Below are 22,930 nucleotides of genomic sequence, written 5' to 3'. Positions count from 1 at the left end.
TATATACCCTCGGTCGGGTCATCGTTCGGTTGCCATGGCATTTTACGGCGCGCGTGCGTGCGTGCGTGTTTCTACGTGCTCTCGTTTTTATTAAATATATATATGGATTTTTTATTTATTCCGGTATTATTTCGTTATTATTTCGTTCTGGCCATTCAATACAGTTTAATGAACATCCGTTTCTGCAACTTTCCAAAAAAAACGACAACAGCGAAGCATGTCGTTTTTACTTGTTTTATATCCGGTCTGCTGAACACAGGGAGACAAACATTTTAGTTGTTTATCATGCTATGTTGTGAACACAGCTTAAATAGTTGTTATTAACTGCAGCAGACCATAAATATTATTCAATAAATTGCCTTAAGGACTAAGTGGGAAGATGTTCAATGATATATAGGCCTACATGTGATTTCTTTTCATTACAAAGTCTGTCTTTTTAATAATGGAGGATTTATAGTGAGATTTAGATGAACCCACCAGAAATAAAACTGTTCAGATGCTACATAAAAAAATAATATGTTTTGAAATGAAGATAATGTATAACTGATAATATGATTTAATAAGCGTGTAGCGGCTAAGCCTAACTTAAAGCGACTGAGGGGCTGCGTAGACAGGCTAAAAGTAGGGTTTGACGCGCTGGCCACTGCACATGTTTCGTTCGGTAAAATAAACCAGCTTACGCCGTTGATTCTGTGTTTGAATATTTGGTTTATTTAGCACAATGTGGAGTCCATTTAGCTGTCACTTACAACCACGTATTGTGACAGAGAAAACTGTGTGCTCCTCCGTCTCGCAACACCTGCCACCTGGCTCAAAGTTCCCACCTAATAAAGCAAGTGCACCATGGTGACACCTGCTGGCTCAATTTGGTATCTTCCACTCAATGTCAATTAAAACTGGCTCCTACAAAGCGTAGTAAAATATTACATGGAATCCTACACGGAATCCATGGCAGCATCTAGATATGTATTTGTCCGTCTGTCTATCTATAAATCGATAAAACCAGAGGTATCACGTAACAAAGTACAAGGTCGGTTCAATAAATAGTTAAAATATAGAAGGATTAGATTGAAGCGTATTGGACTGAAGGCGTTTTGCTTCAGCTTCTACAGTTCATCTTTGGGGTTGATGTTGAGGCCTCCGCCCCACGTGGACTCCCTGTCCAGCGCCTGGATCACCTCGTCCGCCTGCAGTCTCTCCTGGGAGAGAACAAGAAAGTCCAATCAGCGCCTCGCCAACCCACTCAAGGTGCAGTTCACACGCATGTGGGTCAAAGAGGCCGTCGCCCCCCCCTTTTGATCACCTAATTCTCATCTCATGCTTCAAAAATGATTAAATCCATATGTGAAGCAGATCTTCCTGAACAAATAGTGTGGTTATCATGAACTTATTGTTTTGAAGTAACTAAGGTGGATGTCATCAGTGTTTGAAAGTAACTCCCTGGCATTTATTGTCAAATAACCAAAGTGATCATTATGGTAATAATTATAACGATTACAGTCCTTTTACTGAAACATTAATTTACCAGTTCTCTGAAGAGCGGGTCGAGGGTGAACCACAGAGCGACGGCACACCGCTGCCCGCTGGTGACGGCCTTCACGCCGTGTGGATTCTCCCCCCCGGATGAGAAACCCACCATCCGGCCGCATAAGGGCTTCACCGATGCCTGGAGGGGAAGGAGAGAGCCGTCGGTTTGAGTAAACTAACACGCCACCTGCAATGCGAGTAATACGTCCACCATCTCACCGTGACGGTTTTGGCATCCATTTCTGTGAATATGAACTCCCCTCCTTCAAAATCTCCATTGAAAGCAGAAGGGCAAAGGAGGGATCGTTTGTCGAGGAAGCGTGGAACTCAGGCGTGGGTTGAGCATCGAGCTGCGCCGTAATTTGTTGGAAAAACAATAAGGGAGGAAATTTAAAAAGAAGCATCGTTAGGAATTGTTAGACTTAGGATAGAGGTAGTGAGGGAGGAATTTTGCGGGAGTATCGGCCGACGGCCTGTATAGGTCCGGTACACGATACACCTGCAGAGTTTTCTATCATGGCAAACATGCAGGAGGATAGCAGTTGCAGTATGGATGGTTTGGATCAAGATGATGGAAGCTGGCAGATTAGGAGAATAAATAAAGCAAAGCGGACTAGAGGGATGAAAGAAAGTGAGGAGAAATGGAATGTTGTTGTTAGGTTTGAAGAGCCAGGGGTGAAGAGTTTGGATCCACTAAAACTGACAAAAATAATTAAGAATCAGGTTGGCGAGGTCAAGTATGCTAGAATTCTTAATGATGGAAATTTATTAATTGGATGCAACTCTGAAGAGCAGGCTGGAAGAGCGTTAAAGATGCAAGCTGTGGGGAAAGTAGTGGTAGTAAAGGCGGTGAAAGTGGGTGAGCAAGGTAGGGAAGGAGTGATCTATGGGATTCCTTTAGCAGTTGAGGTAAAGGAGCTGGTTAAGCATTTAAAAGAAAGATGTGAATCTGTTCAGAGTGCAAAACGTCTAACCAAGGGGGTTGAGAAGAAAGAAACCGAGTCAGTTCTGATACAGTTTAACTCAAAAGAATTGCCCACAGAACTTTACTTTGGATTTATGAGATACAGGGTAAGAGAGTTCATGCATAAGCCAATGAGATGCTACAAGTGCCAAAAATTTGGCCATGTAGCTAAAATGTGTAAGGGGAAAAAAAGGTGTGCTAAATGTGGTGGGGAGCATGACTATGGAGAATGCGGTGAGGGGGTAATACCTAAATGCTGTAATTGTGGAGGGGAGCACAGTGCGGCCTTCTGGGGCTGTGAAGCAATGAGAAAGGAGACTGAGATTCAGAATGTGAAAAGGAAGGATAGGGTTCCTTATACAGAAGCAGTTAAAAGAGTGGAGCAAGCCAAGAGAAGTAATGAAGAAAGTGTTAGAGAGGAAATAGGAACAGTGAATGCATGGACTCAGAGGCAGGAACGTGTTAGGGATGAGGAAAGGAAGGTGAGGAGGGATAGTAAGAGAGACTTGGTTATCTTTATTGCAGGGGTAATTAATGCAACAGCTGAAGCCAAATCCAAAACAGAAAGGATTCAAATCATTGCAAAGGCAGCAATGCAGCATTTGGGCATGCTAGACCTAAAATGGGAAGAAATAAGGGATTGTCTTGCCGTTCATTCAAGCCAAGAAATAGGTAAAGGGTGATCATATCTATTATGTTCATTCTACATTGGAATGCAAGGAGCTTATTAGCAAATGGACAAGATTTTAAACAATACATAGACAATAAAAGTGAAAAGCCCGATATAATGTGTATTCAGGAAACATGGCTAAAACCCAGATTTGACTTTGTTTTAAATAACTACGTTATCATTAGACGAGACAGGGAGCAAAGTAGCGGTGGGGGGTGTGCCACCTTTATAAGGAAGGGTGTACCTTATAGGGTGTTGGGTACAGGGAAGGAACAAGAATATGTGGTAGTGGAAGTATGGGCAGATAGAAAGAGAATAGTAATAATAAATTATTATAATCCTTGTAAACAGCTAGAAGTAAAAGAAATGGAGGAAATAGAAGGCCAGGATAGGGATAATGTTGTATGGTGTGGAGATTTTAATGCTCACAACACATTGTGGGGGGGGGATAAGACAGATAATAACGGACAGGTGATTGAGGAGATAATGAATGATAGGAAGTTAGTGTGTATGAATGATGGTAGAAAGACTAGGATAGATGTTAGATCGGGCAGGGAGTCAGTATTAGACCTTACACTTGTGTCTAGCAGACTGGCTTTAAAATGTGAGTGGGAAGTGTATAAAGACGGCACTTTTGGAAGTGACCACTACCCAGTCATATGTAAACTGAATGTTGAGGTAAGGGGGAGCACAGAAGTTCGGTATGGAAGGTGGATGTTCAATAAGGCAGACTGGGAGAGATTTATAGAAATAAGTGATTCATATTTTAGGTCAGATCAGGAAACAATGGATGTTGAAAGGAACGAAATCGAGGTGAGGCAGAGTATTTATATGGCTGCAAGTGCTACAATACCAAAAAGCTCAGGTAAACTTGTAAGGAAAGCGGTTCCATGGTGGTGTAGTGAATGTAAGGAGGTAGTTAAGGAGAGAAACAGAGCATTTAGAAGGTTAAAAAGAACTCATAACTTTCAACATATGATAGAGTATAAACAAGCACAGGCAGAAGTGAGAAGGACAATAAGGCAAAAGAAAAGAGCATACTGGAGGGGATATTGTAGTAACATCGGAAGCAATACTAATATAAAGGATGTGTGGGGAATGATCAGGAAAATGGAAGGTAATAAGAGAGAGTGGGATTATCCAATTCTTTCAGATGGGGAGCAGCTGGCTATGTCGAACTTAGAGAAAGCAGAAATGATGGCGAATACTTTGAGTAAGGTGCATAGTTCCAGTAATCTATCAGAAGAAGAAAGAATGGGTAGGGAAGAAACAAGGAGGGTATATGCTGAGAATATCCAAAAGAAAGGGAAGTTAGATGATAAATATAATGTTCCATTTACAATGAGAGAGTTAAGAAATGCATTAGATAAATGCAAGAATTCAGCTCCTGGCCAAGATGAAATATGCTATAGCATGGTAAGGCACTTAAGTAATAAAGGGATAGAGAAGGTTCTAAATCTATTTAATAAAGTGTGGGAGGAGGGAAAGATTCCTACTGGATGGAAAGAGGCAGTTATTTTACCAATAAGAAAACCGGGGAAAGATGCTAGTAATCCAGCAAGTTATAGACCAATAGCTTTAACGTCTCACTTGGGTAAATTAATGGAAAGATTGGTGAATGGAAGGCTTATGCACTTTATGGAAGAAAGGGGGCTGATGGCTAGCTGTCAGAGTGGATTTAGAAAAGGAAGAAGTACGATTGACTCAATCATATGTCTTGAGGATGAAATAAGAAAAGCTCAGGTAAAGAAAGAGACTGTTGTGGCAGTATTTATAGATGTGGAAAAAGCATATGATATGCTATGGGTAGAAGGTCTCTTAATCAAAATGCACATACTAGGAATTGGGGGAAATATGTTTAACTGGGTAATGGACTTCTTATATAATAGAAGCATTCAGGTGAAAATAGGAGGAGCAATATCTAGAAGGTGTTTCGTAGAAAATGGGACGCCACAAGGTAGTGTGGTGAGTCCATTGCTGTTCAATATAATGATTAATGATGTGTTTTCTAATGTTCAGCCAGGAATTGGAAAGTCATTATTCGCAGATGATGGTAGCTTATGGAAAAGGGGGAAAAATGTGAAATACACACTGAAGAAGGTGCAGGAAGCTCTGACGTCAGTAGAGGATTGGGGAAGGAAATGGGGTTTTAGATTTTCAATTGAGAAAACTAAATATATGTGTTTTACTAAGAGGAAAATATACGAAAATATAACCTTGAAGTTGTATGGTAAGAATTTGGAAAGGGTGCAAGGCTTTAAATTTCTTGGTGTGGTATTTGATCCTAGACTTACGTGGAGGAACCATGTGGCAAGTATAGTAGACAAATGTAAAAAGGTAATGAATGTAATGAGATGCCTGGCTGGAACAGAGTGGGGAGCAGACGTAGTCTCCTTGAAGCAAATATATATATATTTAATTAGAGCAAGAATTGAATATGGGTGCTTGGTGTATGGATCTGCAGCCAAGTCAGTGCTAGCCAGATTAGATGTAATCCAAGCTAAGGCATTGAGAATATGTACAGGAGCCGTGCGAACTTCTCCAGTATGTTCATTGCAGGTAGAAGCAGGAGAAATGCCATTAGATCTGCGAAGAAAGCAGCTTCAGGCGAATTATTGGGTAAATCTGATGGGTCAAAAGGGGGATCACCCAGTGAACAGTACAATTCAGACAAGCTGGGAAAGAGAGATGGCAAGACTGTCAAGTTTTGGATGGACAGGGGAGGCAGTGGCACAGGAAATGGCTATAAAAGATAAGAACTTTTGCCCAGGGGTAATGTGGCCAGCAGTTCCTATATGGCTATTAGAGGCCCCAAAAACCGATTTAGAGATACTTAAAATTAAGACGGATAATCCTGAGGCAAATTTAGTATATGCAGTCCAATGTCAGATAATGGAGAGATATCAGGAACATATTAGCATTTTTACAGATGGCTCGAAAGATCAAACAACCGGTGCCACAGGAGCAGCTTTTATTATTCAGAGGTGGAAGGTCCAAGATTTTAAGAGAACGTCAAATTTTTTAAGTGTATTCACAGTGGAATTATATGCAATCTTGATGGCAGTGCAATGGACTGAGCAGATTCAGAACCAAAAAGTATTGATATGTAGTGACTCTGTGTCAGCTATCAGTAGTATCGGGAAAGGGTCGTCAAAGAGGCGGCAAGACCTTGTATATGAGATTTTAATAGCAATTAGAGATGCGAAAAGGAGAGGGGTAGAAATTTCGTTTATGTGGGTTCCAGCTCATGTAGGCATTACATATAACGAAAAGGCTGATAAATTGGCGAAAAGGGCTGCTCAAAAAGAGGCTATAGAGGTAAATTTAAATCTATCTAAGGCAGAAGGTAAAAGTGTAGTGTGGCAGGAAACAATGCTAAAGTGGCAGCAAGTATGGGAGCAGGAAGCCAAAGGGAGGCATCTATTCAGGGTACATGCTACGGTTAATATCAATAAAAGCAGAGGGGGGAGCAGTCGTAAAGAGCAGGTTATTATGGCTAGAATGAGAATTGGTCACACAGGATTGAACAGCACTTTATATATTATTGGAAAGCATCAGAGTGGCCTGTGCTCATGTATGGAACCTGAGACAGTGGAGCATGTGTTGATGTTGTGTAGGAAGTATGATCGGCAAAGGCAGGAGCTATTCTCAGGACTGAGAGAAATTGGCGTGGAAGATCTAACTCTGGAAAATATTCTAGGAGTAAGCGAGTGGGGAAAGAACTGTCTTTTTAAATTTTTAAGAGATGCTGGAGTGTATGACAGAGTGTAAAGTAATAGTGGGATAGGCCCATAGATGGCAGCAATGCAACTTATTGGATGCCGGCTGCCGTAAAATCCCAAAGAAGAAGAAGAAGAAGAAGGGATCGTTTGTCTCTCGTGACGTGCAACGTGCTCGGCCTGTCGTTGGCTCAGTCGGCCCCGAGCCTCGTACCTGAAGTCTCTGTACGTTGAGATGAGCGTCCCAAGCCACATCAGCGTTGCCCTGGAACCGACAAGGAACACCTGCTCACCACTCATCACGAGCTGAGTGGCCACACCTGCAGCTCGTCAGCTCCGCTGCATTTAAGCTGCAGGTTCAGAAGGAAGAAGGGGGCCCACTGGAGAAGACGTAAGGCTAACCCGCTTGTGTGCCATTCTCTCTCTAGAAAGCAGCGAGTGACCCGACGGAACCCCTGGAGCACTGCACCGACTCCCCACAAGCGGATTCACCACGAGCACCAGGGCCTGCAAAACCTCGCAAGCTGGACCTCTGGATCTCCTAATTAACTCTACGGTTGTAAATAAACCTTGCCCTCCGGGGACTTCACTTGAGCTGTTGTGTAGTGTGTTCCTTCCACCCCGCCACACTGGTGGAGAATGCGGGCATACTGAGTGGGAGGAACATCCGGAGGAAAACTTTTTTTTTTTTTTTTTTTACAAAACTAAATCTTTCATTTTTTTGCTTGGCACCCCCTAGGCAGCCACTCCTTTCCCGGCGACATGGATGAAGTCATTGCACGCCTAACGGAGATCAGCATGCGCCAGCAACAGATAACTGAACATCTGGCGACGCGACAAGGGCAAACCGAGCAAGAGTTAAATGAACTGCGCACGGCTGCTGCACGACATGTTCCACTACCTGATCCCAGAATGAAGGTGACCCAGCTGTTGCCGAAGTTGACAGCTGATGACGATGTGGAATCCTTTCTCCAAATGTTCGAGAATACCGCAACCCAGGAGGGCTGGGACCCTGGTGACTGGGCACGCTTGGTCGCACCCCTCCTCACGGGGGAAGCCCAGCGGGCATACTTCACGCTGCCAACTGAACGGGTAGACGACTACAAGGAGCTAAAAAGGGAAATCCTAGCTCGGCTGGGCCTCTCACCAGTCTGCGCTGCACAGTATTTCCATGACTGGGAGTATAAGCCCCGCCTCCCTGCCCGGGCCCAGGCCGCAGAATTGTCGCGTCTCGCGCAGCATTGGCTGCTGGAAGGAAATCCCACAGCCGCCCTTGTGACAGAGTGTGTTGTCGTCGATCGGTTCCTCCGTGCCCTCCCGAGATCCCCTCGTCAAGCCGTCGGTATGCGGAACCCTAGCACGATTACTGAGCTTGTCGAAGCTGTGGAACTGGCGGAGGCTGTCCAACACCAGGGTGCTGGAGAACGAGCTCCGCTTCTGTAACGACTTCCGGCGCCTAAATGAAGTGTCTGAGGAGGGGGAGGGGGGAGGAGTGTGATGAGCATCCCAAGCCACATCAGCGTTGCCCTGGAACCTACAAGGAACACCTGCTCACCACTCATCACAAGCTGAGTGGCATCAATACATCAGACCTCTCGAGTACTTCTCAGGGTCTTTCGCCACCCAAACCACCAGGATGATGTAGCAATCCCACTCTAATCATTACAGTATATCTGAGGACTTGGAGTCTCACCTGTGATGTCCGGCACACCAGGTGCGTGTAGGAGAAGTGCAGGGTGGAGTTGAGCAGGAAGTAAGACTCGCTCGCTCGCTGATGTCGTAGAACAGGCGGGCGCTCCTCATCGGCACTCTGCCCTCGTATCCGAACTGCACCAAAAGCGCGAAACAAAAAGAAGACACAATCACACGTACAGTCAAACAAATAATCCGGGAAGATGCCCTGCAAGTATCACAGTTTATTGATTGTATATGACGGAGCTGCCAAAGTAATAATCATTTTGACTTTTAATGTTGGAATATGCCAGTATGGATGAGAAAAGGGAATCATTTGTCATAGCTCCAGCGGTGAGTGTACCTGCAGGGTTTTGAGTACAGTGGCCCCTTCAAACTTCTCATTGGGGGTGTGTGGCGACATCCTCCCTCTGTACAGTGGCCCCTTCAAACTTCTCATTGGGGGTGTGTGGCGACATCCTCCCTCTGTAGCCGTCTCCCGCAATGGTGACGGCCTGACAAAACAAGAAGGAAAACAAAGTCCGGGGTTAATCTTTTAAAACCTACGATACAGCAACCGATGTGTTACCGATGTTGCGTAGAGGTCCTACGTGAGCCAGGCGCCTGAGGTCTGAACACTCCTCCTCGGATATGACGGGATCCAGCAGCACCCGCTGGGTCCCGTTGAGGGCCGCAGAGTTCTGCACCAGCTGCACGTCTTCATACACCAAGGGGCCGCCTACACACACACACACACACACCACAGAGTATGCAACGTGTCATCTGAGAGAAGCTTTAACGGAGCACTAACAGCGTTTTCTTTTAGCAGCAAAAGGTTTACCTTCTTTGAGTTGCTGCTGAGCAGCAAAGGCGACGTTCTTCTTTTCTGCGATGGGAACGTACTCCATCCAGCCGTCTGTCCCGGAGGGAATCCTGGGAGGATGGACAACAGAGAAGGCGTTGAGATATTTGGTAGCTAAAACTGAGACATGACACTTTATACCTAGAATTATGGGTTTATTTGGCCACTTGACGGAAGCAGAAATGGACCAAAAGTCAAACTTTTTTGGATTGTTTACACATCCAGCAGATATAAAGCCATCAGGAGATGTGGCTCCAACCACCTAATGAATGTCAGTCTAATCTTCATTCAGTATGAGAGCGGGGAAAGTTAACAATATCACAGCACGACAGCCTGGCAAGTGGAAATTAGCAAAAGATCTCAACGGAGTTGAGGGGATCATCAATGTAGGGTGAGAGTAGTAAAACATACAAGACTTTCACCTGTTGGAGTCCTCTCTTCCACCTGTGCTGCTCCAGTAATTCTGTAAGAGACACAAGCAAAATGCAAACATTATTTACTCTTAAAAAGTCTGGTGACTAAACACAAACAAGACGGATTTCCTAAATGCTGTTTACAAAGACTTGTGACAAAGTGGCCAGCAGGTGGCGCTGTGGGCTGAGAGGCCGGTTGTGGAGCGGCGGCGGCTGGTGCCAGACACCTGTTACCCTGCTTTGAGTCAGCCAGCAGCAGGAGCACCTTAATGCCTTTAATTACACAACCAGCACCACAATGTTCACTCACCCCTTCTGTAAATTCCACTCCCATGGTATCACTGCCAATCAGAAGGAGCTCCAGTTCCTGTTTGTGCCTCCTCAGGTACCAAGCAGCTTCCTGGGAACACAACACAGTTTTTGGAGTTGTTAAGGCCATTTTAAGGGAATAGGGGAGCAAAATGCATGATCTATTCTAACAAGATCATAAAATGTTCTACATGCACGCCGATGATTCAGCGTTGTCTTTTAAATAACTGCACTGTTTAAGAATAAAAGTTTTCAGTGGTTTGTTACGTATTAAAACTCATTACGAGAACTTTTCCAAGCTCTTAAAGTGACAGCGTCTTCCCGTCGTTACCCTTTCAGCACAAATGAAAGGGAACCACAGCGAGTCCTTCCCTCGGATCGGTGCTTGGACTAATGGAGTGTGATGGCTGCCCTTTTTATAATACGCTGCTCGAGGTTGGGGTTAACAAAAACAGAAGCTCCTCTTCCAGAACCCTTTATACAAACAGCCCTCAAATGGTTTCAGAGAAATCTGTTGGCCCGCTGACAGGACTTTACTCCACCGCTCCTGAAAGCAGGAGTCTTTGGCAGCGAGGCAGGAATGACACGCCGATCCAGGGCTCTGAAAATGAGCTCCCCCAGGCCACAGCGGGAGGGGGAGGGGGGGGGGGGGGGAGATCCGTGAGCCGACGGCTGTACTGTAAGCTAATGAGACTGGAAATACTTGAGGGCTAGAAAAATGTATGGCATGAGTAGAAAAACATGAGCATGGACAGTAACACGACGGCTTCTCTTCATCCCTCACACACACGTGGACGCGCACACACACACACACAAACACACACACACACACACACACACACAAGAAGGAATCGAAGAAAGGAACAAGGGTCATCATTCATTCATGCACTCAATAGTGTCACTGACACCCAGCTCACAACTGCTGACGTCACGGAGCGACACTCACCATCTTCCTCCTCGATCTCAAAGTATCTGTAGTTGAAGTGCACGGTGGGGATGTGGGGTTTCTTGGGGTGGATGACGGAGCTCACACCCATGGCACAGAACGGCAGCTTACCTGAGAGATCACGGAGCATGAGGCGAAACTGCGCCCATCGCTTGTCACTCACAATGTGGGTTGCCACACGTCTACATTGATAAAGAACTCCATCAAGCTTTAGGCCTGCGCACACATGTCGAGTTTAGCACACGTACCATCTTTCCCTTTGAGGACTTTCCCTCTGCTCCTCATTTGCTTGGCGGCCTCCTCAGTCAGGTTCCCAAACACCACGGACACATTGACTCCGGCCTTCTCAAACACCTTTCCATCCTGCATCACACAGCTGATCCCTCCGCCACCTCGAAACACACACAAGATGTAACTAATTAAAAACATTTAAATGGAGAGATTTGTGCTGCCATTTTTGCATGGATTCATCCTTCGGAGAGTTTAATTCAGAGTTCCCCTCACCTTCATTTCTCTGCCTCCGGTCCACCTTGAACGTCCCGCCGTCCACCTCCTGCAGGGCGTTGCAGAAGTCGGCCTGCGTCTCCATGATGAGCATCTCCATCCTCGTGCGCATCTCCCCGCTGCTCTCCTGCAGCACGCCGATTTCGGTCACCGGAGGAGACATGAAGCCCCGGCACCTCTCGGAGATATCCCCCTGCGGTTCCTTCTCCGCGGCGGCTCGGGGCGCCTTCGTGGCCATGTCGGCACGCTGGAAGTGGTCGGCGTTGGCTAAAAAACCCGCCACGGCCGCTGTCAGTGCCGCGGCTCCGCTGAGCGCCAGGGCTCCCCGTCTGGCTCGCCCGCAGCCGGCGGCTCTGCCTGCGGTCCCCTGGGACACGAAGCGCCCGCCACAGCCCCTGGAAAGCCATCTTGAACCCGGAAGGAGAGTCAGCGGCTTGCTGCTGCAGCTGCTGGGGGACAACGTCAAACGTGACGCCGCCGAGCTGGCGAGCCTCTTGAAGTGTGACATCGAACATCGCCGCTTCTTCTTCTTCTTCTTCTTCTTCTTCTTTAGGGTTTACTTCTTCTTCTTCTTCTTCTTTAGGGTTTATCGGCAGCTTACTCCTTTTATGTTGCACTACCGCCATCTTCCGAATTTATTTGTCTGTTACATCATATCCTTATTTCATATTCTTTTCACCAGCCCTGTTCTTAATAAAAGATTTAAAATAATTTCTCTACATTGTTCATTCTCCCCACTCTCTAGTATTTCCTTCACTCCTGTCCCTTTTATTCCAGTCTTTCCTAACTCTTCCATCATCTTTTTCCTATGTACTTCATACTTTTTACAATTCATTAACACATGCTCTATTGTTTCTGCAACCGGACAAAAACCAATAAAAACCCGTTGGGTGCTTCCTTATAATATGAAGTGTGCTGTTCAAATTACTGTGCCCTATCCTTAATCTGCTCATAACAATTTCTTCTCTTCTATTTCCTCCCCTTTTCTTCACAACCCCAATTTTATTTTGAATAGTGTACAAATGTCTTCCTTTATTTTCCCTATCCCACTGCTGTTGCCAATTTCTAATGGTTTCTTTCCATATTACACTCTTCCAAATTTCCCTCAATATTTGCTTCAATATACTCTTTTTTAACAGCTTGTTTGGCTAACTTGTCGACTCTCTCATTTCCCACAATGCCAATATGAGCAGGAATCCAAGCCATTTGAATATCATAACTTTTTCCTTTTATTCTAGTATAGATTGTCAATATAGCATACAATGAATCCTGATGACTCTTAGACACCCCAGTCATGAGACTGTATAAAGCTGACATCGAATCACTGCCAATTAAAGCTTTTTTTATTTTGTTTTCCTCAATCCATTCTAGTACCATAAATATAGCGTATAACTCAACTGCATACACACTCAGGTCATTTGTGGTTTGTCTACTTATCTCAGCTCTTTGATTCAAAATGTAAACTGCAGATCCGGTCTTTCCTGTTCCTGGATCCTTTGATCCATCTGTATAGATCTGAACATATTCTTTATATTTAATCTCTAAATGTCTATAACATTCCGCTACCAAATCAATATTCCTTCTTTCTTTTTTTGCCCGATTTAATTTAAAATCAACAGTCATTGTGTCACGTACTCGGGTCTGGAGCAGGATACAGGGAGGACTCAGGCGCAGAGGTTTTAATCCAAAGTGCTCTTTTATTGCTAAACAAAACCAAAACGTGCTCCAACGACGATGGACATTTGACAATGACGCGACAGGGGACAACAGGCACACAGGGCTTAAATACACAAGGGAGGTGCAGGTGATTGGACACAGGTGGAGACAATCACGCAATCACAAGACAAGGCAGGAAGTGAAGTTAACCCAGGACCACAAGAGACATGAAACTTCAAACTAAAACAGGAAGCGAAGCCAAACCGTGACACATTGTTTCTAACTTCCATACCGGAGTATCAGGCCATATTACAGTTGAGCAGAATTCCTTTTCATATACTCCCAATTCTCTAGCTGCTTGATCCCCTATCCACCCAAAACTGAACTTTTGTGCTCTCTCCCTTTCCCAATTATCGTGTAATATTCTTTTAGTTGGATGACTATCTCCATGTCCTTTTAGATTAACCCAATAATTTACCATCAATTGTTTTCGTCTCATGCTCAATGGCATTTCTCCCGCTTCCACCTGTAGCGCACACACTGGCGATGTCTTAACTGCTCCTACACATAATCTCATTGCTTTTGCCTGTATTACATCAAGCCTCCTAAGTAAAGTTTTGGTCGCTGATCCATACACCATACTTCCATAATCCATTCTTGGTCTTATTAACCTCACATATATGTATTTCAATGAGTTATAATCTGCTCCCCATTCTGTTCCTGTTAAACATCTCATTATATTTATTACTTTCTTACACTTATCTTCTACATTTTTAATATGCTCTTTCCATGTTAACCTTGTGTCAAATTGTACTCCTAAAAAACGGAATGTTTTACCTCTCGCTAAATTACTTCCATATAGTTTAACATTTATATTTTCCTTGATTTTCTTCCTTGTAAAAAACATCACTTTAGTTTTCTCTACAGAAAATGTAACACCCCACTTTGTTCCCCACTTTTCAACCTGTTTGACCCCTTCTTGTATCTTTTTAACTATATGTTCAATATTTCTTCCTTTTTTCCATATTGCCCCGTCATCCGCGAATAGCGATCTTCCCATATCCATTGGTATGTCTACATATATATTATTAATCATTATTGAAAACAATGTGGGACTTACAACACTCCCCTGAGGTGTTCCATTCTCTACACTCTGCTCCCTTGACAAGTTAACCTGGATTGTTCTTCCTTCCAGGAAATCCTTAATCCAGTTCAGAAGATTTCCTCTAATTCCCATATTATATAATTTAATCATTAATCCCTCTCTCCATAACATATCATATGCTTTTTCTACATAAAAAAATACTGCTACTGTTGTCTCTTTGTTTACTTGTGCTTTTCTTATGTTATCTTCTAAACACAGTATTGCACCCATAGTATTTCTACCTTTTCTAAACCCACTTTGACATTCAGCCATCATACTCCTTTTTTCCATAATATACATTAGCCTCTCATTTATCATTCTTTCCATTAATTTAAAACTATGAGAAGTCAGGGCAATAGGCCTATAGCTTGCTGGTTTACTAACGTCCTTCCCAGGTTTCCTTATCGGAACTATAATTGCCTCCTTCCAGCTCTTTGGTAATTTACCTTTCTCCCACACTTTGTTATACAGCATTAGCTGCCAGTTGATAACTGATTCTTTTCACAGTAGTATATTGTGATTCATTTTACAGTTAGTTACTTGTCACTAGCTGCCAGTTAATAACTGTGAATTTCACAGTTCGTTCGTTACAGTGTGTGTGTGTGTGTGTGTGTGTGGGGGGGGGGGGGGGGGGGGGGGGGTGTGCTGTACAGGAGGCGAGGGACCTCGATTGCCGGTGGACAGGTGGACAGGCGGCGGCGGGGTTCGACACTCCGATCTGCATCTGCCAAGCCGCTTGTTCCTCCCTCGCTCTGAGAGAAAAGCACTCGGCGAGATCGCGACTCTTTGCAGTCGTCCTGGCTCCCAGATGGCGGAACGAGCTCTGCGACATGACATCGGGACTGCGGAGGGCCTCTACGTCTTCCGCGGGAAAACTCGAGACGCACCTTTTTAGACCTCGACTAAAACACTAGCGGACCGTAGCACTGACAAATGGTGAGCACTTGAATTGGACTCGTAATGGCACTTTTCTGTAACGTGTTTTCAAACTGCTTATTTGATGAAAAATGTACGCTCACTCTATGTGGAAATGCACTTACGTCGTACGTCGGCGCTTTGGACAAAAGCCTCAGCTAAATGACATGTAATGTAATGTAGAAAGGGGAGGATCGGGGCGGAAGAAAAACAGCTCCTCGAGGCCCCTCCTCGCGAACGAAGAGAAGGGAGAGGAGAAAGCTCACAGGCTAAATAAATGGCTCTCACAAAAATAAAAAGTGACAAGTGGAGCGGCGGATCGCGATTCCCGGCAGGCAGGCAGGCAGGCAGGCAGGCAGGCAGGCAGGCACGCACGGACGCACGGAGGAGGAGGAGGAGGAGGAGGAGGAGGAGGAGGCCTCCGCTGAGTCCTCCGACTGCAGCTGCGGCTCCCGGAGGCCTTCACGCCGTGGACTACGTAGAGGGATTTCTGCACCGCATCACTAAAGGAGCCAAAGGAGCGCAGAGGTCTCTCCCTCTCTCTCTCTCTCTCTCTCTCTCTCTCTCTACTAGTACTTTTGTTTATTTGGGGTTGTGTTTATTATGTGCTTTGTGTTGAGCTGATTTGATGTTGTGAATTGTTTTCTTGGGATGTTGAGAAATAAAGTGTTTTTGAAAAACCAAAAGAATCCCTCTCTCTCGCTCTGTCTGTGTGTCTGTGTGTGTGTGTGTGTGTGTGGTTCGGCACCCCTTCGGCCCTTTTGATTGCGACATACAGCGAAAGGTCAACTCGAGAGGCCTTGCCACGGTTGGATATTATACTTTGTGTGGATCTTTTGCGGACGTTGATCGCGTACCTGAAGCCTCTCTCGCACTCGGCGGCGATGCATGTTATCGTCGTGTTATTTGTCTTTCTCTCTCTCTCTCTCTCTCTCTCTCTTTCTGTGTGTGTGTGTGTGTGTGTGCGTGCGTGTGAGGTTCGGAACACATTCACCCATTGCAATCGTGACATGCAGGAAAACGTCATCTCTCGCCGAAGCCCCCACCCCCCCGGTGGCGGAGCGAGCCGATTAGACCCGAGCGATGAGTTCTCGCGAGTTCTCGCGAGATGACGGCTCGCTACGAGCCGGGTCGTTCTGACCCGAATGACGTTGCCGAAGCGAGGGTCAGTGTGACCCGACGCCGTCGTCTGGGCTTGAGGCGCTCGCCGGAGCGAGCCGATTAGACCCGAGCGATGCCGACTCGTAGCGAGCGGTCATCTTGCGACATCTCGCCGGGTCGTTCTGACCCGAATGACGGAGACGAGACGACGGTCCCGGCCCTTCTGATGGTGACGCGTAGCTAGCCGTCATCTCGCGAGACCTCGTCGGGTCGTTTTGACCCGAACAGCGCAGGCCTCTCTTGTGTGAATGTTGCCGAGGGTCAGAGAGACCCGAGGACAACGTGAGGGTTAAAGGGTGAGTTCACCCAAACTACAAGTGTTATGATTCAAAAGACATAATATCATTTAACAAAGACCCCCCCCCACTCTTGATCGTGTCAGTACTTAACCCTTATTACCCGTTGTACTCTGAGAGGCTTATATACCTCACATATGTTTGATAGCAGTAAACTGATTCATGATAAGTTCACTCGTTCGTCTTTGTAGTTGCTTGGGCCCGGCTGGCTTTGAGGCTACGCTTGATGGCAACTAATGAGAAGTGAAACATTTTGGTCTACCATTCTCAATATAATCAAACTCGAACCTTCATCCTGTTTGTCTCCATTTAGCTCATTAGGGGCTCTCTGGACGGACACAAATGAGTCTAGCAAGATGGCAAGTGAGCCAATTATAAAGCAGGAACGACAGCCGGGAAGTGAAGTGACGGATCCATATGAGGTTGACGGGTCACCATTTGGTTTTATTCATCGCACGCGTTTGGGCAGGACTGCTCAGTGCCCAGCTTGTTCCTTTGTCAGTCTTTGCAGATTTGGATAATGACTCAATTGGAACGTCATCAACACACATACCCAGCAATCATCATATCTGTATCAAAAACACCAAAGCAATTATACATACGTCTATTCGTAGACGTTGAAAAGACGTCTATATTTAGACCACATATCAACGTGATTTTTCATACGGTAAAATGTCGTCCTCTACTTTGTGCTATAGCATTATTTCATAGGTGTAAAAAGAAATGACGTCCACATTTGTGCGTTTACCACCGATATTAAAAATCACGTCTTTTCAACGTTATCCCATAGACGTCTTTTAAACGTCTTTTCAACGGATAAATTGCTCGCTGGAAAAGTACAGGTTACACACTGTCAGCTGTTGACAGTTTTCAATCATGTCAACAGCTCTTAACAAGGACAACACAATTTGATTAATTTGTATTTATTCATATCAATATAAAACTAAACACTTTTCCTATACAAAACAGAATACAAAAATAAATTATATTTTGTGAAAATAAACTATGAAATTATAAGTGGAGCAACAACATGAACCAGTTAGTTTAGAATTTTGTGTTTGTAAACCCTTTTTCTGAATCATTGGCACTTCATTTTCAGATTCTGTAACAAGATCTGGCTCTGAGTCACTTGAATCCGGATCGTATACCTGAAATCAGCTCCGTCTCCCTCATCATCACTCAATGATTCAGAATGCGCAGAACACCCCTCAGTTGCAGATGCCTCTAGTCAACAAGTTAATTTAATTCAATTCATTTTATTTTGTTCAACCCAAAATGAAAAATAAGCCTGAGGGAGCTTTACAGTCTAAACATGCAGCATCCTGTCCCAAAACCATCACATCGGCACAGATAAAACTCCCTTCAACTGGACAAAACCTAAAGGTGAACAGCGGAGGAGTAGGTGTGTACAGAAAGATCAACTTAAAGATGTACAGTACGTTCAATTCCTACGACAGAAATTATTCAAATATTCAGAGTAGTACGCCAGGTGTAAGGCGGGACAAACTCCATCAGATGTAACCTCCATCCACAGGAACCTGTGAGGAGGGAAGAACAAAGACTTTAGGGAAAAGGCAAAGTGTGTAATTTGGGTTTATGACAGTAATAAAAAAGTGACTGTCCAGTAATGAAAACAGCAGCAGGTGTTTTAGAACCTTTATAAGCAATTTATGGCATTTCTGGAGTAACATTTCCAGGTATATTATACAGTACCATACTTTACAATGTTGTTTTAAGCATGCAGTAACTTACAATGTTTTGGCTAGCTTGTTTACAGGCAACAAATTGTTGAAATCACTGCAATCTGTGTTTAGGCCGCGTTGCTTTAAAAACGTGTATTTTCTACATGAAATGGGAACGGCAATAATATGATATGAGTACAGCAACAACCTAACGCATAAGCAACACCAAACACACGGAAAACACTCTATGATGTTTACTTTTGGGTCCAGTTCATGTTGAACGCTAGCATGCTCCGAGCTAGCATGCTCCAAGCTAGCATGCTAACTAGCAAACTATCTGCGCTAACGCTAACTAGCTTACCAAAATAACAGTCTTTCCCGTATGGAGTGGGCAGCAGTAAAATAACTGGTTCCAGGTGTTCTTCATTCAAACACTCACGTACTTACAGAGTATTGGGGCCGGTAGCCGTGGTTGTATCAGCCCGTTCACGTCGCTCTGCTCCCGGACACACTTCACCTCGCGCTGCACCCGATGGAAGCGCTGCAAGAACTTGCGCATGCGCGTTACAGATGTGATCAGAGTTACGTGTTTTCAACTAATGTTTGAAACGGCCCGCATTATTTTGTCCTTAAAGCATATTGTTACGCCGGCGTAACAGACACACACTCCGTATTTCCATATTCATGACGTTTTAAGAAAAATCTTAAATGCGTTGAAATCACGTCTTTGCGTAGACCAAATTTCGCCGACCAGTTCATTCATTATTATGATAATGTTAATGATATTATCGTCTCTCTTTCAACCATACGTTACAACATGACACATAATCAATAAATTTACCCGTTTCTAGCACGTTGATGTTTCACGCACTGTTTTGCCGGTTGAAAAGACGTTGAAATGAGGTCTTAGACGTTCAGACCTCATTTCAACCATATTTCAACGTTGAAATAACGTCTTGTGCTCACTGGGTTGTGTCAAGAGACTCACACAATTGTGAGTGACTCGTGGTGACAACATGGGGACAAAATCAAACATGCAAGTTGTTTTTGAGAAGGAATCTCTTGACTGAAAGCATATACAAATTCCGAAGTACAAAAAGTAATGCACGCATTTCAAACCCTTGTCATTTTTGGACTACATATATTTATATTTCTGATGTGGCCAGGATAGGAGTCTCCTCCGATGAAGACGTTGCAGTAAAAGTCCCAGTGCAACGTTTCTACTTGCGAATCCGGAAAACAAAGGTCATCTTGTGACAACTTGTCAGTTCTCCGGGGTGAATTTTGCCGCCTGCCATTCAAACCTACATCAAACCGAGGTGATTCACGTCTGCACGACGAACAAACACGAGACGAGTGACGCATCAAAACAAAGCACAAAGCACATGCTCGCAAACAGCACGCTCTGTTTCTCTTTAGCACAGTAAAAATAAATAATGAGCTTTCTCACGGAGCGCGAGAAACTTCACAGACCTCATTGAGTCGAAGGCTCCTGCCTTTAAATCCCTTTGTAACGCGTGTGACAACCTTGCGTCCTCCAACAGCAACAAGCTTTATTTTCATCCCAAGGTGAATTTCTTCTCTGCATGTATTAACTATTCTTTGTGATGATTCCTGTCAAATTTATGAGGATTATTAGCTATTACCTAGAGTTACTATTGATTACAACAAGCCATATTTTTGTGTCATCCAAGTCCCTGACACAGTCACACTGCCTTGTAAAAGTCACACATGTAATAGAAGTCAGAGAAACATCCTTCCGTTAAACCTCAAAAATCAAAGGCTACAGGGATACTAACTCATACAGACACACCTGTGAATAATTATTCACAAACTGTTTGTGTGCTTTATATTTTTTAGATGTTGGAAGATAACGGAAAAACAAGATCTCAGAGGGATTGTGAGACTTTGTGAAATCTGGGCTGAAGGCTTACTGCAGGTAGAGAAAAAAAGGACTTAAAATGCAACGAGTGAGCCATTATCTTTTAAGAGACTGAGTCCCAAATTCATTAGCAGTATCCACACCTTCATTAAGTGCATATTGCATTGCATATCTTACTTCAACTGGCTTTGTTGTCGTTGTTAGGTTAAGATGTTACGCTACGATGTTACGCTCAGAATTTAAGCATTTAGCTGTGGATATGTATAGAACTTTTTTTCACCCTACCCTCGCCATTTTCTTCATCTAGAGAGCACATATTGTGTTAATCTGGAGTGTGTGTGTGTGGGTGTGTCGAATGGCGGGGCAAAGCCATCAGGTTGCTGGAGTGTTTGGGATCAAAGCACCAAAGCCTGGTTTCCTCAATTTTTTTTGCATAAATCTCTAGCTGTGACAAACTTAAACAGAGTGAGATAGATTCTTAGTTAGTATATTCTTACTTTTGTTTTTCTTCTCTTTTCATTCATGTTTTTCCCTTTCTCCCTACAGGCTGCATCCTAAGTGTGCTTTTTCGTCTACCGTTCTCTGCTGTCGATAAAGAATCTACCACCTGTCTTAGGTCGGGTGTGATGCATTGCACTTGTTTACATTTACATGCAATGTTTATCAGACAGTAGTCTACAGAAGTGAATGTACGTGTAGCAATTAACAAACAGTCCATCTCCATAGGAGATTGGCAGCCTTTCGCGGGCTCTGAGCTTTTGGGAACTGTAGGATATAAAAAAAGAAATTGACGACCAGGTTAATAAATTAACTATAAATAAAATGCATTTAGTGTACAACAAAACACAACCATGATTGTGGAGATATGTTTTCAATAAAGTAATGGGAGCATTGTAAAACCACTGTCATTTTGAAACTGTAATCAATAGAACAATACCAATGTACAGTTATGGTTGTATTCAATTTAATGCAATCTACCGAAATGTATTGTAATACTTGATAGCACCACAACTGATATTGACCGAGAGGCCTTCGAAATCCGAGCTACATTGATCCCACCAGGAGACCACTCCCAGGGGGCGGGGTCACTGACTTTACACCTCCACTGATCTGTGTAAATACTTGGAGTTCTCTGGAGGAGACAGCAGACTAGGGATGGTCAAAGGACTCCCCGTGGTCTGTTGGTTTGTGGAGACCAGCGGCTCCTCAGCTGAGATGTTCTTTTTAGCACAGCACCGTATCTTTTATTAAATACTTTTTTTTTACTGTTCATTCCAAGATGTTTCCAACCGTCTGGTGTTACTCAAGAGAAATGGAGTCAAAGCTTTTAGTGTTCATGAGGTTCAGACGAAGATGCCCTTTCTTCCTTGCTAGAGAAAAACTAAAAAACAGCACCGAAGTGGCAGCTTTTCATGAGCAATATTATTTTTATTGTTTATATATTTTGAGAGGAGGAAAAATTGTTGAGTGTTTTATCACTCTTCCCTTTGTAAGAATCAGCTTTGTGGGCAGGTTATCTAGTAGTTTTACCTTTTGATATTGATCAGAAAAAGTATATTTCATTGCTAATTCTTTTTGCTTTATATACTTTAGGTTCATGTTCAGGGTCTTTGACTTTAACACTTTAATTTGGACTGCATCAAAATCCATAAAATATATCTAGTACACATTAAATTCAGCACTCCCAAGTCTCAGTCACCAAATAAACCTAATTACGAGAGTGTAAAATCCAAATTTTAATCTGCATAAATTGTCTCTTAGAGCAGTAGTGAATGATTTGGAAGAGAAAACGCTGACAGCGAGAGGTTGGTATAAATTACATTTGTATTCATGATTATAAAATTGCATTGCCATGTGTGCTTCCATGAGACTCAGTCCAGGCTCTGCAAGGTTTCAAAGCTCGCTCTTGAGTTATGAATCAGGTGTCAGACAGACGCAGCCCGCCGGCTGCTTAAAGAAATGTTTTATCTAGTGGACTCTATTCGTGTGTAGGAGATTGTTTTTGGATCTGCACGTTTTATTCCACGCAGCTGAACTATCTGACTTTCTGTAGCTTTTTCCACAGCAAACATACACTGTATATTTTACTGTATATTTGACTGGTCTGTCCTGGTCATATATAGATTCAAACAAGGGACTTCAATGACAGCAATTAATCGGCCATCGGTGTGACTTTCATTCCCGGGGCTGGAGCCTTCTGAGAAAGTGTCTCGCCTCTGCTGATGAGTCCACGAAGGCAAACAGCCCCCAGCAGACTATGTCAGCAGAGACGTGCGTTGAAACGTCCAGGGGGGGATAAGAGCCTCTCCCTCGGGACGGGTCGTTGCTCCTGCGGTTTTAATTCCATTGCTTTACAGTCAGAGCGCGGAAACTCATTCTCTTTGACACTTGAGATCCTCGCAGAACAGTGTACCACCTGGTAGTAAACAAAGCAATCTAACAAGAAGGTACTGAATCCGAATTATCACCCAAGGGAGGAAAAATGAAATGAATTTTCTGTTTTGTATGTAATGCTACTATTTGTCTGTCATGAATCACTTTCGTTTTGGCCTCCTGCTCTTCTGTCTTTATTCAATCTTTGGCTTCTGTGGTGCGCCCTTTTGTCCAGC

General features: G+C 44.0%; 1 protein-coding gene and 1 long non-coding RNA gene across 4 annotated transcripts; both read right to left on the bottom strand.

Annotated features, from left to right (window-relative positions):
• Positions 1 to 685: 685 nt before the first annotated feature.
• Positions 686 to 8,703, bottom strand: LOC134132191 (uncharacterized). Its single transcript, XR_009956712.1, has 4 exons — positions 8,574 to 8,703; positions 1,747 to 7,145; positions 1,526 to 1,666; positions 686 to 1,199 (listed from the first exon to the last, which is right to left on the bottom strand). It is a non-coding gene; the product is annotated as an uncharacterized LOC134132191 (long non-coding RNA).
• A 696-nt stretch (positions 8,704 to 9,399) lies between these two features.
• LOC119216997 (oxygen-dependent coproporphyrinogen-III oxidase, mitochondrial-like) lies at positions 9,400 to 12,453 on the bottom strand. Of its 3 annotated transcripts, XM_062563559.1 has the most exons (6): positions 11,586 to 12,453; positions 11,330 to 11,473; positions 11,082 to 11,192; positions 10,137 to 10,226; positions 9,836 to 9,876; positions 9,400 to 9,484 (listed from the first exon to the last, which is right to left on the bottom strand). In XM_062563559.1, exons 1-4 carry the CDS (start codon positions 12,091 to 12,093, stop codon positions 10,165 to 10,167), a joined length of 825 nt encoding a protein of 274 aa, XP_062419543.1. In that variant the 5' UTR covers positions 12,094 to 12,453; the 3' UTR covers positions 9,400 to 9,484; positions 9,836 to 9,876; positions 10,137 to 10,164. The 3 variants fall into 3 exon arrangements, with proteins under 3 accessions (XP_062419543.1, XP_062419544.1, XP_062419546.1); XM_062563560.1 differs by lacking the exon at positions 11,082 to 11,192; XM_062563562.1 differs by lacking the exons at positions 9,400 to 9,484; positions 9,836 to 9,876; positions 10,137 to 10,226 and having other exon boundaries at positions 11,116 to 11,263.
• Between the last annotated feature and the right edge of the window lie 10,477 nt (positions 12,454 to 22,930).

Source organism: Pungitius pungitius, chromosome 7, assembly GCF_949316345.1.
Source record: "Pungitius pungitius chromosome 7, fPunPun2.1, whole genome shotgun sequence".
NCBI lineage: Eukaryota > Metazoa > Chordata > Actinopteri > Perciformes > Gasterosteidae > Pungitius > Pungitius pungitius.
The sequence above is the reverse complement of the archived record's forward strand: the minus strand, read 5'-3'. Positions and strand labels throughout refer to the sequence as shown.

What these genes read in the sequence shown, in the direction of transcription:
- LOC119216997 (XM_062563559.1), bottom strand. Translation starts at nt 12,093, where the DNA reads ATGTCACACTTCAAGAGGCTCGCCAGCTCGGCGGCGTCACGTTTGACG. An exon ending in CCGGAGGCAGAGAAATGAAG is followed by an intron (nt 11,474 to 11,585) that starts GTGAGGGGAACT and finishes GTGTGTTTCGAG; the next exon opens with GTGGCGGAGGGATCAGCTGT. An exon ending in AGTCCTCAAAGGGAAAGATG is followed by an intron (nt 11,193 to 11,329) that starts GTACGTGTGCTA and finishes GTGATCTCTCAG; the next exon opens with GTAAGCTGCCGTTCTGTGCC.